The 12,502-nt window shown below is 42.4% G+C and overlaps 1 protein-coding gene across 6 annotated transcripts in view; it reads right to left on the bottom strand.

Annotated features, from left to right (window-relative positions):
* Positions 1-12,502, bottom strand: part of ANK3 (ankyrin 3) — a 287,480-nt gene that overhangs the window by 79,360 nt on the left and 195,618 nt on the right. For all 6 annotated transcript variants that reach the window (XM_041404780.1, XM_041404784.1, XM_041404782.1 and 3 more), the window contains exons 18-21: positions 10,863-10,961; positions 3,373-3,471; positions 3,188-3,286; positions 2,809-2,904 (exon numbers count right to left, since the gene is read on the bottom strand). In XM_041404780.1, coding sequence (XP_041260714.1) covers positions 2,809-2,904; positions 3,188-3,286; positions 3,373-3,471; positions 10,863-10,961 — 393 coding nt within the window. The remainder of the gene's footprint in view (positions 1-2,808; positions 2,905-3,187; positions 3,287-3,372; positions 3,472-10,862; positions 10,962-12,502) is intronic.

Below are 12,502 nucleotides of genomic sequence, written 5' to 3'. Positions count from 1 at the left end.
ACGAGCAGAAAGCTTAGATGATGATATCAAAAGAAGAATCACATATACTGAAATTACCTTTATTTTAGGGGGCTTAATAACAACCCTAGGAAATCATCTAAATTTTGAGCAAGGAGTATGTCATCTCTAATAAAACCAAACTTTCTGAGGGAAGTATTTCTCCTTTGACATCAGAAGAATTCTGCAATTTGGGAGTGGCTGAACTTATGTGAATTTCTTTCAGAGGTGCCTCATCATGAATTGTGTGTTTTTCCCACAAAAAAGAACAATTGTAACCACATGCAGGTTAAATGATACCCCTGAAGGGCTTTGTGCATGAAAGACACTCAGAAGTGGTTGCTTGGTTTTTATCCCAATGTTTATATTGATTCAGATTCAAAGACCAATATAAAGAAAAACAAAAGCAGGAAAAAAAATTTCTGAATGCACCTAAAATCTGTTCCTAGAATACCTGTATCCCAAGAATGTCATACACATAACACATGCACTTTTTACTTCTCCAGCACAACAAACAATGGTAGAGGTCTGGGTCAGATCAGAACTTCTGCAGAGATACCATTCATGGAGTGCAGTGGAATTCAAAACAAAAAACCAAAACAGAACAACACCACAAAAAAAAAAAAAAAACCAAAAAAAAACAAAAAAAAAACCACCAAAAAAAACCAACAAAAAAACCCAAAACAAAAAAACAAAAAACCAAACAAACCAAACAAACAAAAAAAAAAAACCAAAAAAACCCCACAACAAACAAAAAACCAAAACAAAACAAAAAAACCAAAACAGAAAACCACACACACAAAAAAAAAAAAAACAAACCCACAAACAAGAATAAAAGCCTCACCAAAAAAAGAAAAAACCCCAAAAAACCAACCAACCAACCCCAAACAAAAACCCACTCCCATCTTTATGGGGTTTTAGATGGTGTTTTTTTAACCACCGTTACTTCTCATGCTTCATATGCAAATAAGAAGTCATTAAGACGTTCAGGAGGGCAAAAAAAGCCTTTCCATTTTCACTTATTTTAAAATATTTCAGTTTTTCTCTGGCCTTATGAATACCCACTTGGCATTTAATGAATTTTAGGCTACTGCCATCACTTGATATAGGCAGAAGAGCTCCTTTAAATTTAGCTTTGGGAGTTGTTTAGCCACAAGCCTCAAAATAAAAGTTTCAGCAGTCAAACTGATTTTTTTAAGACCCTCAGTTGTAAATCAGATTTCATGTCTAGACTTCCAAGGTCTCAAAATTACACACTGATAAGTAGCATATTCTGATTTTAATGGAAATTATTTCTGGGCTTCTCTTGAGAGTAGATATTTGAGGTTGTATAGGTCTTTCAGCATCTAACATTTCCTCCAGCACAATTCAGAGCCTGACCCACCATCTCTCTACTCTTCATCTACAGAAGATAAATGGTCAGTCATTTTATGCAGCACAAACATTCCCAGCTTCTTGGTTTTAAAAGCCAAGAACAGCCTTGTGATATTGAGAGATTTTAGCATAAATATGTGGTTTTCCTGCAGCTACCTAATTGAATAGTAGGTAGTCATTCAAGTTTTGCTGTCCTGTATAATATTTTCCATCAAATTTTTCTGTGTGGAAAATGTTTTGGATTCTTCCTAAAGGGAAATTTATCCCTGAGAAAACGTGGAGAAAATGTGTAAGGAAAAAACCAAATCAGCATTACTTTCTAGCATATTCCTTTATGTCTTGTTCTGAAATTTGCCTTTTTTGTGGTGGATTTTCTGTAAACTACTGACAAGCACAGCCAGGAAAGTCATAGGAAGAAAAGGTGCATGCAGTAACAGAACTAAACCCTGCCTGTCATCCCAAAAGCTCATCATATTGCAACCACCTGCTTGCACAGAGAGACCACACAAAGGGCCCATGACAAAAAACATGGAACACACACAGCAACTCTTTTCCACCACTGATATGTCTAAAAACACATACATGTGCATTTTATCTTTTTAATAAGGAAAAGAAAAATAGCTGCTGAAAGCCAGTATTCTGAATTTATGTTCTTCAGACCCAATTTGGGCGTTATTACTGTGGCAATGCATGGAGGTACCTTGCCTCAGAAAACTTCTCTGAGAGCAATTTGGCAAAACATGAGTGAACAAAAGATCCTTCTGAAAAATATTTTGGATTCTATGAATGTTTCTGACAGCAGGTAATGTTTGACCACTGCTAGTCCCTTCAATGTCTCCTGGCTGATGCTTCCTGAGAGGCAGGACAGAAAAGCTGGAGCTCACATCCACATCAGGGAATGGGTGTTTGGGGTTGCAAGGGCTGGCTGTGGCTGCTTGCAGAATACAGCCTTTCACCATCCTATGGAAGGGGCCAGAAACCACACCATGAGGAGCTTTTAAGTAAATTCCAACTTTTTTTTTCATATTGGAATGGATTCTCTTAGGTCAAATTCAAGCCATTAAGCATCAGATTGTTGGGAAATGCTCTCAAGCAGCTTCTGTTTACACAAGCCTGTAGGAGCATCTTTTCAGCTGAAAAATTGTTCCCTAAACAACAAGATGTGTGGACAAACATTGTGTGGAGAAACAGTGCAGTTGTGACCAGTCCTTTACACTGGCCATTTTCTGCTCAGTTGGTGCTCTTTCTGTGCACATCCCCACGGTGTCTGCTGCCTTAAAAATAGACAGCTCATGTTGCACTTATCGAGTTTATATTGCTAAAAGGAAATAGGTGACTGGAATCTCGATAGTCACATAAATAAACAAATTTTAGTTATACTCATAGTCTGGCTTTGGAAAAATTCTTCCATTCCCTACTGAAGTGAGCTGTACTTACAATTGTAGTCATGGTCTCTTCTGTCACCACCTTCAGCGTATCAACAACTGAAATGTAGCCAAGTCGCTTAGCAATGGCGAGGGCAGTGTTTCCATTCTAGCAATTGAAAGTTGAACGTTAGCAAGGGGAAGTGTCGGAACTGCTGGTTAATTACAGAAGAATGTAAAATAAAAAATATTTACATTTTCTGATGGAAATAAATATTTGGGTAGTAGAATATATAAGTGGGATGAAATGGAGTGAAAATGAAGAGGTTTTCCGATGTGTGTCGTTGTCGTTCTGGGAGAGATGATGGTACAGAGGATGTGGGGCTGATGGAAACAGGCTTCCTCTGCTCTTTTCCTGTCCCACCAGAGCCATTTTTCAGGCCAGCACTTACCACAGTGAGCTCGTTGGGCGCGGCGCCGTGCTGGAGCAGGACGTTGATGATGTGGGTGTGCCCCTGCTGCGCCGCCTGATGCAGCGGCGTGTACCCGTTCTGCAGGCACAAGGAGAGAGCAAAGGCTGAGCTGGGCACAGCACACGCAGCAGGGCAGCCCCCACGGGGACAGCTGCGACACTCACCTTCGTTTTGGCGTTGACTTTTGCAGAATGCTGCAGAAGGAAGTTCACGATTTTTATGTTTCCGTAGTGGCAGCCAACGTGCAAAGGAGTGTATCCCATCTAGAACGAACATCAGCGGTTAGTAAATGTGGACGTCCCACACATGCCCTGACTTTAAAAAAAAAAAAAAAAAAAAAGCACACAGGCATGAAACAGGAAAAATCCCATTAAGCTTTATTTCTTAGGACTATGTGAAAAATCCTCCAGCCTTGGAAACAAGCACACTTCTCATGACAGTCAATTAAAGTGCTCAGTGGGTACTTCCACCAGCTCCCTCAGTGCCTTCAGGTGGACCCCATCTGAACCCACAGACACGTGTGAGTGTCTCTAGGTGGTGTTGCAGGTTGCTGACCACTTCCCTTGGATTATGGAGTAGTTCACACAAGGTTACCTAATTTCAGTTGTATTAACACAGGCTAAATAATGGTAGCTGTGACAGTTACTTTAAACTCCGGTGTACCATTCGTTTCTAGTTAATGATATACCCTTTGCCATCTAAAGAAACTACTAACTTTGACAACCAGGATGAGTTAATCAGTGCCAGAAACAGCACTGGATTGAAATTCCATTGGCATCAGCAGAATGAAACTTTCTGCTGACTTATGTGAACATTGGATCAGATGCCAAATGACGACAAGGAACTTTTGCTGCACAGAATAATAGCCCACAGTGGTAAGAGCCGGAGCAGTAGCTTAAATGTAATCATGAACTGAACACATGGACCTCATCTTACAGATATTGTTAGTTTAGGGTTGGCCAATAACTTCCTGTTCCTAGGAGTGCCTGGAGTCTGACTCTCTGACAGGGCTCCCTGGGCTGTCCAGAGCCTTGATTCTTCAGCAGAATGATGACTCATAGTCATGTACCTCAAACACAGCTTCTACAGCCCCTGTCTCTACATGGGCCAAAGAAAAACTCAGATTAAAGGATGGCCAAGCTATCAAAACAGTTCAAAAAGCAGTAAAAAATAAGGTTGTGAGACCTTGTCCTACAAAATCTTAATTCTCTTCTCCCTTTTCAAAATACAGACTTCTTAACATGACCAGCAAGGTCAAAAAAAAAAAGTCAGCATAAAACCAACTGGAGAGATGAAATCCAAAGTCTAGGACCACCTGCCAAGAACCCCCTGTGAATAACCCTAAAACATTAAAATCTGGAGCATATCAGAGAGCCAAGACCAGCTGATCTCAGCTTTCCCTTTGAAGTGATCTGTAAAGGCTCCCCTCCAGCCTGTAACAATGAATACTGAAAAAGGAGTTCTCAAACCCTCATATTTACTGCAGTGCAATGAGAGTTTCCTTCTAGAAATGGTACACACAGAGTCTTACACATGGTACCTACAAAAATGGCTGGAGGAGCAATTACTGATGCTCTTTGTCACTCCTGACCAGTCTGCTGTTTAAATCGGAGACCAAGTGAAAGCTTTTCCTCCTTCTCCTCCCAACTAACAGTGGAAATCATGACATTTCCAGGGTCACAATTCAGCTGAATCTGAAGGAGGCCTCCTCTGAAGCCGTGGTTGTGTGTGTGTGGCAGCTGGAGGGGTGTGCACTGAAAGGAGCTGGTCGTGAAAGGCAGCTCCTGCCACGGGCACCGCACATGTCCCCAGCAGCCGTGTGGGCACCTGCTGAGCCTGGTGGCAAAGCACCAGTCCCCTGCCTGAGGTCCTTGGAGGGTCCTGGGAGCTTCCTTTTAAGCTTGCTGTAGCCTGTGGTCACCTCGTGTCAGGTCCTGTTCGGCCCAGTCGCTGACAGCAGAGGGACAGAGATGTGACACCGCGTCACGGTCACGGCAGGCTGGCCCTCGGCACAGGACATCTGCCTGCTCCCAGCCAGCAGCACAAGCAGTGAGGGCGCTGCTCAAAATAAAACTGGTTAGCAAAATGCTCTCTCAGTGCCTGAAACCAGGGGAGGATGTCCTTAACGTCTCAGTTAGAGCGCAGGTTCCTGCACTCAGCTCAGGAAGGCACAGCAATTGTATCCCAAGATCCCCACGTGGACCAAGGCATTCTATTGACTGCTCTGAAACACTCCAGCTGGCAGATTCTGCAATTACACAATTAAATTAACAATAAAAGTAGCAATTCTCAAGGCTACTTGAGCTTGCTACCTTCATTGTCTATAGAAAGGTGCCTGGGAGGCTAAATATTTTGCTTCAAAAGATATTAATAATTAACCCACCCACAAAAAGACAAAACCCCAAAACAACAAAAACCCTATTAAAAAAAACCCCAAAAACCAAAAGCAAAAACAAAACAACAAAACCCAGCTCACAATTATAAAAATTTCTGCACAGCCTTTCAGGCTTAGTTATAATTACTGGCAAAGCACTAAGGGATTTAGGAGGGAGCCGAATATTGAAAAAGTTACTTCCAAGAAAACCAGGGCTTTTGTTTAACACAGCTCTAAAAGACATCACCTTCTGGCTGTTTGAAAGAATGAGCAGCACCAGGGGAGTTAGCAGCTGGAAAGGGTTTATCAAAAGCTACAAGAATAAGTGCCAAGGAAAAAGAAAATCAGAATACTGAACTTTTCATTTCTAATGGAACACATAAAGAATCCCTTCTTCTCTTGCCCTTCAATTTTTACTTTTGAGGGGAATTATCACAAGTCTTGTATATCATGTCAGTGAATTGCTTTAATATCCTCCACTGGCAATAACCATAAATCTTAACAGCTTGAATTACTGCATCTTTCTAGTCATGCTGACTCTCAAGCTGCTCAGTTTTTGTTTTTCTGCTGTAAATGTCAGACAATAAAGCTACAGTATTGTTGTTTACAGGGCTAGAAATTGCTTTAGATCCAAAGATCACAAAGGCCTGACTGAATGAAACAGGCAAACTTAGGTGTACACACACAGACACTTCCCTGCTTTGCTGAATCAGGACCTATCACGTTGCAGTGCCTTGCAAAGGTTCATTATTGCATATTATTAGGCTGGAAAGTTCCACAGAAATGTCTTGATAACGACTGAGCACGTACACAGAGCCAAGGAAAGACAGTTAATGCACCATGAAGATATACTGAAGGCACCTGTATTTGAGTGCTTGTTCTGTATCAAAATGATTTTTCTCAATAGTACTTCCCTCCCTCCCTCCCTGCCTCCTTCTTATCTCTTCCTGCATCTGAAAATGAGATATTTCAGTGGAAAAGCTGGATCACTGTTATGATCTCAGGCTGCTATGGGGCTCCTGTCAGAACAAAGCAGGCAGACCTGAATTAGTCTGAAATAAAAATCCCAGCTCAACCTGCAAAAGAACATCATGACCTCTCAGCCACCATTGTCTACTACCAAAACTACAGTTTTAGAAACAAAAGGCAGTTTAATACTGGCTTTGTTCTCCACAGTCATCAGCCAGGGACTGGGAGACCATCAGTTCCCCCAGGGGAGGCCCAACACCAAGAGCAGTGTAGTGACTGTAAAAACCTGCACTGAAATAAGAACTCCAAACCCTGCCTTTCATCCTTGACTGAACCAGCACTTTTCTCTCAGTCTTCCTTTGCCAGTCCATCACAGTATTGCCGTATCCCACAACTACACTCTCCAATGGGATAAACAGTGGAAAAATGACATGTGGAGACCTGCTGAGCCATGAAACAATATTTACTCATGCCAACTACCAGCACAAAAGCCCTGAAACAAAAGCAACATCCCATGTACCAGGACAGCTTTTTACACTCAGCATGACCACCAGAGAAAAAGGTGGATATCTGCTCACAGCCATGGCTCCAGACTGATTTTCAACTCCCAAAATTATTGTGAATGGATGAACATGCCTTGTGTTAAGCATGACATTGCACAGTTTGTGGTTCAGCACCAAAAATTCTTTAGCATACCTAAATTCAGGCAAACAAATGCAATGTCAGAATAGACAAGAGCTGCTGCCTTTGCTGCAGGACACTAACATGCCTTCTGTGAACACCAAATTCAATTATTAAAGCTCTCTAAATGTGAAGGATTTTGAAGCAGCTCAAACTTTACCACGTGAAGTGTGTTTTCTAACGTGGCTGAGTTTAAACCACATAACAAAATTTTGTTTTCAAGTGGTAGGAGCAGCTTTATGGCCTCTCAGGCACTAGTTCTGGCCTGCTACACCAGTGTTGTTTACACTTCAGCATTGATTTAGACTCCTGCAGCTCTGGGATTGGAGGCTATTTAGTTAATTGATGCAGCAAAACCAGAAGGATCCCACAACACTATTAATAAACGCACTTCATAACCAGAAGCTATTATTCCTTTCATGCCTTTTTCTACTACAAAGGTCAGGAAAAAAATTTCTTGGGAGGGAAACCACCCCAAGAGAGACCTACAGATGCAATTGTTGACTTCTGAGAGCAATTCTGAAAATGCTCATAGCAGCCAGAACTGATCCTAATCATACAGACTAATCCCCTGTACAAGTGATTTTCTGCAATACTGGATTTTTTTTCTTCCCTGATATACCTTCAGGAGGCAAAATGTGTTTCTGCTCCATCTTCTCCTTTAACCACCTGAAAACTCCCCAGAGTGTGAGCAGGGTCAGAACTCCCATGTGTCAGAACTGCAGACTCTAGATGTTTTCACAGGGAGGATAAGTTATATATAAATGATGACTAAAGATGAGGAAGATGATAGTTCATTGGTCCCTACTCAGGAGTTCAGTGACCTAGTGACATTAAATGAAATGATATGGAGTGTTCTCCCCCTGTTGACAGGTACTGTGCTGGAGTGACACAATCTATGCTTGCTTATCCTGGGAAAATAAATAAATAAAACCAACAAAAAAAGCACTGCTGAACAGTCATCCACACCCCAAAATCTGAGTTAAGAGAAGCACATGGCTGTGAAATGGAGGGAAGAAAACAGAAGGTTAGTGGTGACAGTGCTGGTAGCAGAGATCCCCAGCAGAATGTCACTCTGAGCTGTGCTGCTTCACTGACTTCTAAGGCACGGATGGCCACATCTCTGCTGCTGTATGTCCAAAGGAATGAATCCCAACTGGACATGCTGGACAGGATTGTGCAAACATGCAAGCATAGCAACAGTGCCTCTGAAGCCAACTCAGCTGTTGCTTATCTTGTCCCCCAATGCCTGTGGTTTTAGAGGCAGAACGTACAGTTAATCCGTCTAAATGGGAGAGCTTGTAACTGCAGGGCTGCTCTTTTACAAGGCAGCCATCTAACCTTCACCTATATAGAGCATGAGGTCAAACTATGGCCATTCTTATAGCATAACATTTTTCCTTCACTGTAGAAATTCAGGGTTTTTCAGGAAGGAACTCAGGGTGATCATCAGTTTATCCAGAAATTATTCCCGGCTGAAACACCCAGTAGTGCATTGGCCCTTTCCTTACACCACAGGATATGTCCTTTTATCTGGCAGACAGCTCCAAGTGGCTGACTGTGGAGCCTGCAGGGCTCACTGCTGCACAAACCCAGCAGATGGGACCCTGCAGAAGCCCGTGGAAAAGCACCAAGCACATGCCAGTGCATAAGCATCAAGCTCATTCCACTCTAACAGAATCCTGCCAGGCATGTGGGCATTCTCTTCCCAAGGAGCAGACAGTGCCCTACAGCAGGCAGGACTAACTAGTAGGGGGAACAGGAGGACAAGATGTTGTGGGTGTTCTTCCCCACAGCAGCCTACAGCATGGAGAATTTCCCCAGACAGGTGACTACTTACAGCCCAAAGCAGTCCTGCTTAAATACAACCTGACTTCACCTAACTTGTGAGTCCCTGAGCCACTTCCTAACAATTATGGAGCAGCAAAAAGGAGTGTACTGGGAAACTATTCTTTATTCACACTGGTTACACATATAACTGAGGAACAGGGGTGAACAACAAGAGATTTACTTCTGTCTTCTTTAAAATTATATGACTATTAGTGATCATGTTGCACACAGTCAAATAAGACTGCATTTTCTGAAGCTGAGTGCAGAGCTCCTGCAGCTGCACCACGCTGTCCCTGGGACCCAGCAGACATGCCCCGCCTGCCTCTCAGCTGTGGCAGCAGCTCAGATGTTTCCACCACCCTAATGTGACTAAAAGGCCACTGCAGCCCAGAATGGGATCCTGTTTGGACACGGGAGAGCCAGCAAAGCAAACACGTGTGTCTGCCTGCACCTGTCAATATAAACGTCTCCTCAGACTGCTTGCTATTTGTGGGACGGCCAAGAGCACTGCACAGAGGGGCAAAGGCAAACACTCAGATGAGTTGCATGGCTTGGGAGGTGATTCAGCTCTGGCCAAGTTAAAAGAACAGGTTCTTCAATGTCCTGCTACTGAAACCAACACCAGGTAGAAACTACTTCTAGGAAGGCAACCACATTCATCTGAGGAAATTGTGCAAAGAATGAACAAGGGCAGATCTCATCTGCTACTGGGTGATCTGGCAGATAAGAGCCCTGACTGATTCTTCTTTAAAATAGAAACTGAGGATACATCACAAAAATATAAACCTGGAGAAGCTCCTGGGATTTTAGCAAAACTCTTTCAGGTTTACATCAGGATAATGTTATTGAAATCAGCAACTGGTACAGTTGGAATTACACTGTAGAGAAATCACACAACAATGACTTTTCCCTCTGCCACAGATTATAATCAGCTGAGCTGCAGCCAGCCAGGATGATGGACTCAGCCCTTTCTGAGCTGTAATATAATATTGCTGGATAGTCTGACACACCTGGACATTCCTGGGATGCAAGCACAGCACCTAACTTGTGGCATACACCCAGCAGAGATCTGTGAAAGCTACTCCTCTGCAAAAGAGTGCAGGTCAGATTGTGAGACCTGCTTCATTTAGCTGATTTGATCCACTACAGTCCAAGTATTTGATCTCAACTGTTTTCTTGCCCAGCTAAAGGAATGCCTCCAAGATCTAGACAAAGCATGAGGAATGTAAGTGCAATCAACACTGAGATCATCAGCATTGAATTCTGAGCACTGTACACTGTTAGGGAGACCTCTTCTGCAAAGGGTCTTTGCTTCAGGACATGGATCTTAAAAACCAATATGGTGAAGTGGGAGGCGTCATTGCTGGGGGTCTCAAAAGCCATCCCCAAGCACCTTGAAAATCTAGGTCTCTTACCTAGGAGTCCAAATATTTTGGCAAAACTATTTTTAGGCAAGTAAATTTGAAATAGAATGTATTTCACATTAGATAACAGTTTCCTTACTCTAAAACTCGATCAATCCCACTTACCCTTCAGTGAAGCATAATAATAGGATACAAACTAAACCTCTATTGATCTAAATATTTGGCAAGAAATAAGCTTACTGCTCAAAGGCTGAGCTTGATATTAAACACCCAAGCTTATATATCTTTAGTTTTCAGAATATATTCTGCAATAATTTATTACAAGGAATGTTTCCCTGCTGCGATTTCAGTTTCACCGTGAAATCAGTTTCTGGCCCTCTCTAGAGGCTCATGGCTCCCTGGATGGAAATATTTAATGTGACAGTGGTGTTCATACCTTTGTCTGTGCATCAACAGCAGCTCCCTGGTTAACCAGAACCTCTGCTACATTGACCCTGTCCTCTTGGGCAGCCAGGTGGAGGGGTGTCAGTCCACTCTGCAAATCAGAAACAACAGGTAACAATCTCCAGAGGAGGCACACGACTACCAAAATGCAAATTCAGGTATCAGCAAGACTCTAAACATCCGACTGAATTTAAAGAAGTTACACATTCCACTTTCACTGTGTAAGGTGCTTTGTACTCACACTGTTGATCAGCAGGAAAGTATAATTTAAAAGCCAAGAAGATGATGTTTCTTTAAGACAAGGAACATTTCTCCATGCAGTGTTACATGTGGGATAGCAAATTAAAGCACTTTAAGAAAAATCACACAGTATTTTTTACCTCGTAATTTACTTGCCTATAATGAGTCAGACTTTCAAAGCAATATTGAATCATTGTTTACACTTCTGCAAGTTTTTAACAATCACTCAGTTTTATCCTTACCTTTTACTCCTCTACTTGATCATTTTCAGACACAAACACAAAAGAATAAAACTGCATTTCTCTGAGATCAGGCCCATTTCTGTCTGCTCAGGGAGTATACAGACTTGATAGAAAATACATACTGATAGTAATTTTTCTTATTTAAAACTCAAGATCTAAATATTCTTAGAACCTTAGAAAACTATGCAACTTTCTGCCACATAAAAGGGGTAGAAGATAAAAGGGGAAGGAGCGAGAATCTGCTGAGGAGATGTTGTTAGGAATGAGAAAGAATATCCTTTCCTTGCAAATTACGGTTAATTTTCTCTCCAGTTCCTACAGGAACAGCACCAAGGACAGAAGAGCAAGTGGTAGCAGTTGTCACGTCGGGCAGGAACACTCACTGGTTCCCACCCTTGAGCCCAAATCCACAGCCACAGTGCACTCCCTACCAAGGCCAGTTATTTTGAGATGGCCCCGCTGCATTTCACTCCAAGATGCAATCCTGATGATAACACAGCTTGGGTGTGACACTAACACAAATACGCAACAGTAACCAACTATAAATTACTTAATGGAGCCTGGATATTAATGGACAAACCTCCTAAGAAGATTTAGTAAGTGCTCAGTATGGGGGATCCTAGTATGCAGCTCCAAACCATTCTGTGGGTCCTGAAGAAATAAATGCTCTTTTTACTCGCATTGCAAAGCTGCAAAACTCAGAAGTCATTGGGCTTTAAACATCTGCCTTTGAATGTAAAGGTGCTGTTCTCTGAGGAAATGTGCATCCCTAAGAGAGTATGGAGGGGAATTACTCCCCAAAGGTGGTGTTATCAGCACAATGAGAAACTGGAGATTACAACTGAACAGATTGCTGGATGCTGCAGGTAATTAACCTCTGGTGGCACTGAATCAATGTGCCAAGCACTTCAATCATGCTCCCTGAATTAACCTCAGCAGCAAAATGGGATAGCCAATGGATGCAGAACACGTACATGGCAAATTTCCCATGGGGATACAAAGTCCTTCCTGCACTGCATAAGCCCACACACAATTGAGACTTGTGGGGAAAAAAAAAAATCCACATCTGCAAGAGAAGCTTTCTGAAGGAGGACCCACAAATAATCAAATTGGAAAGTTAGAAGCAGGAAAACACAGCAGCCCTGTGCAG

Source organism: Onychostruthus taczanowskii, unplaced genomic scaffold (genome assembly GCF_017590055.1).
Source record: "Onychostruthus taczanowskii isolate IOZ18803 unplaced genomic scaffold, ASM1759005v1 scaffold22, whole genome shotgun sequence".
Taxonomy (NCBI): Eukaryota; Metazoa; Chordata; class Aves; order Passeriformes; family Passeridae; genus Onychostruthus; species Onychostruthus taczanowskii.
This window is presented reverse-complemented; position numbering and strand designations above follow the sequence as displayed.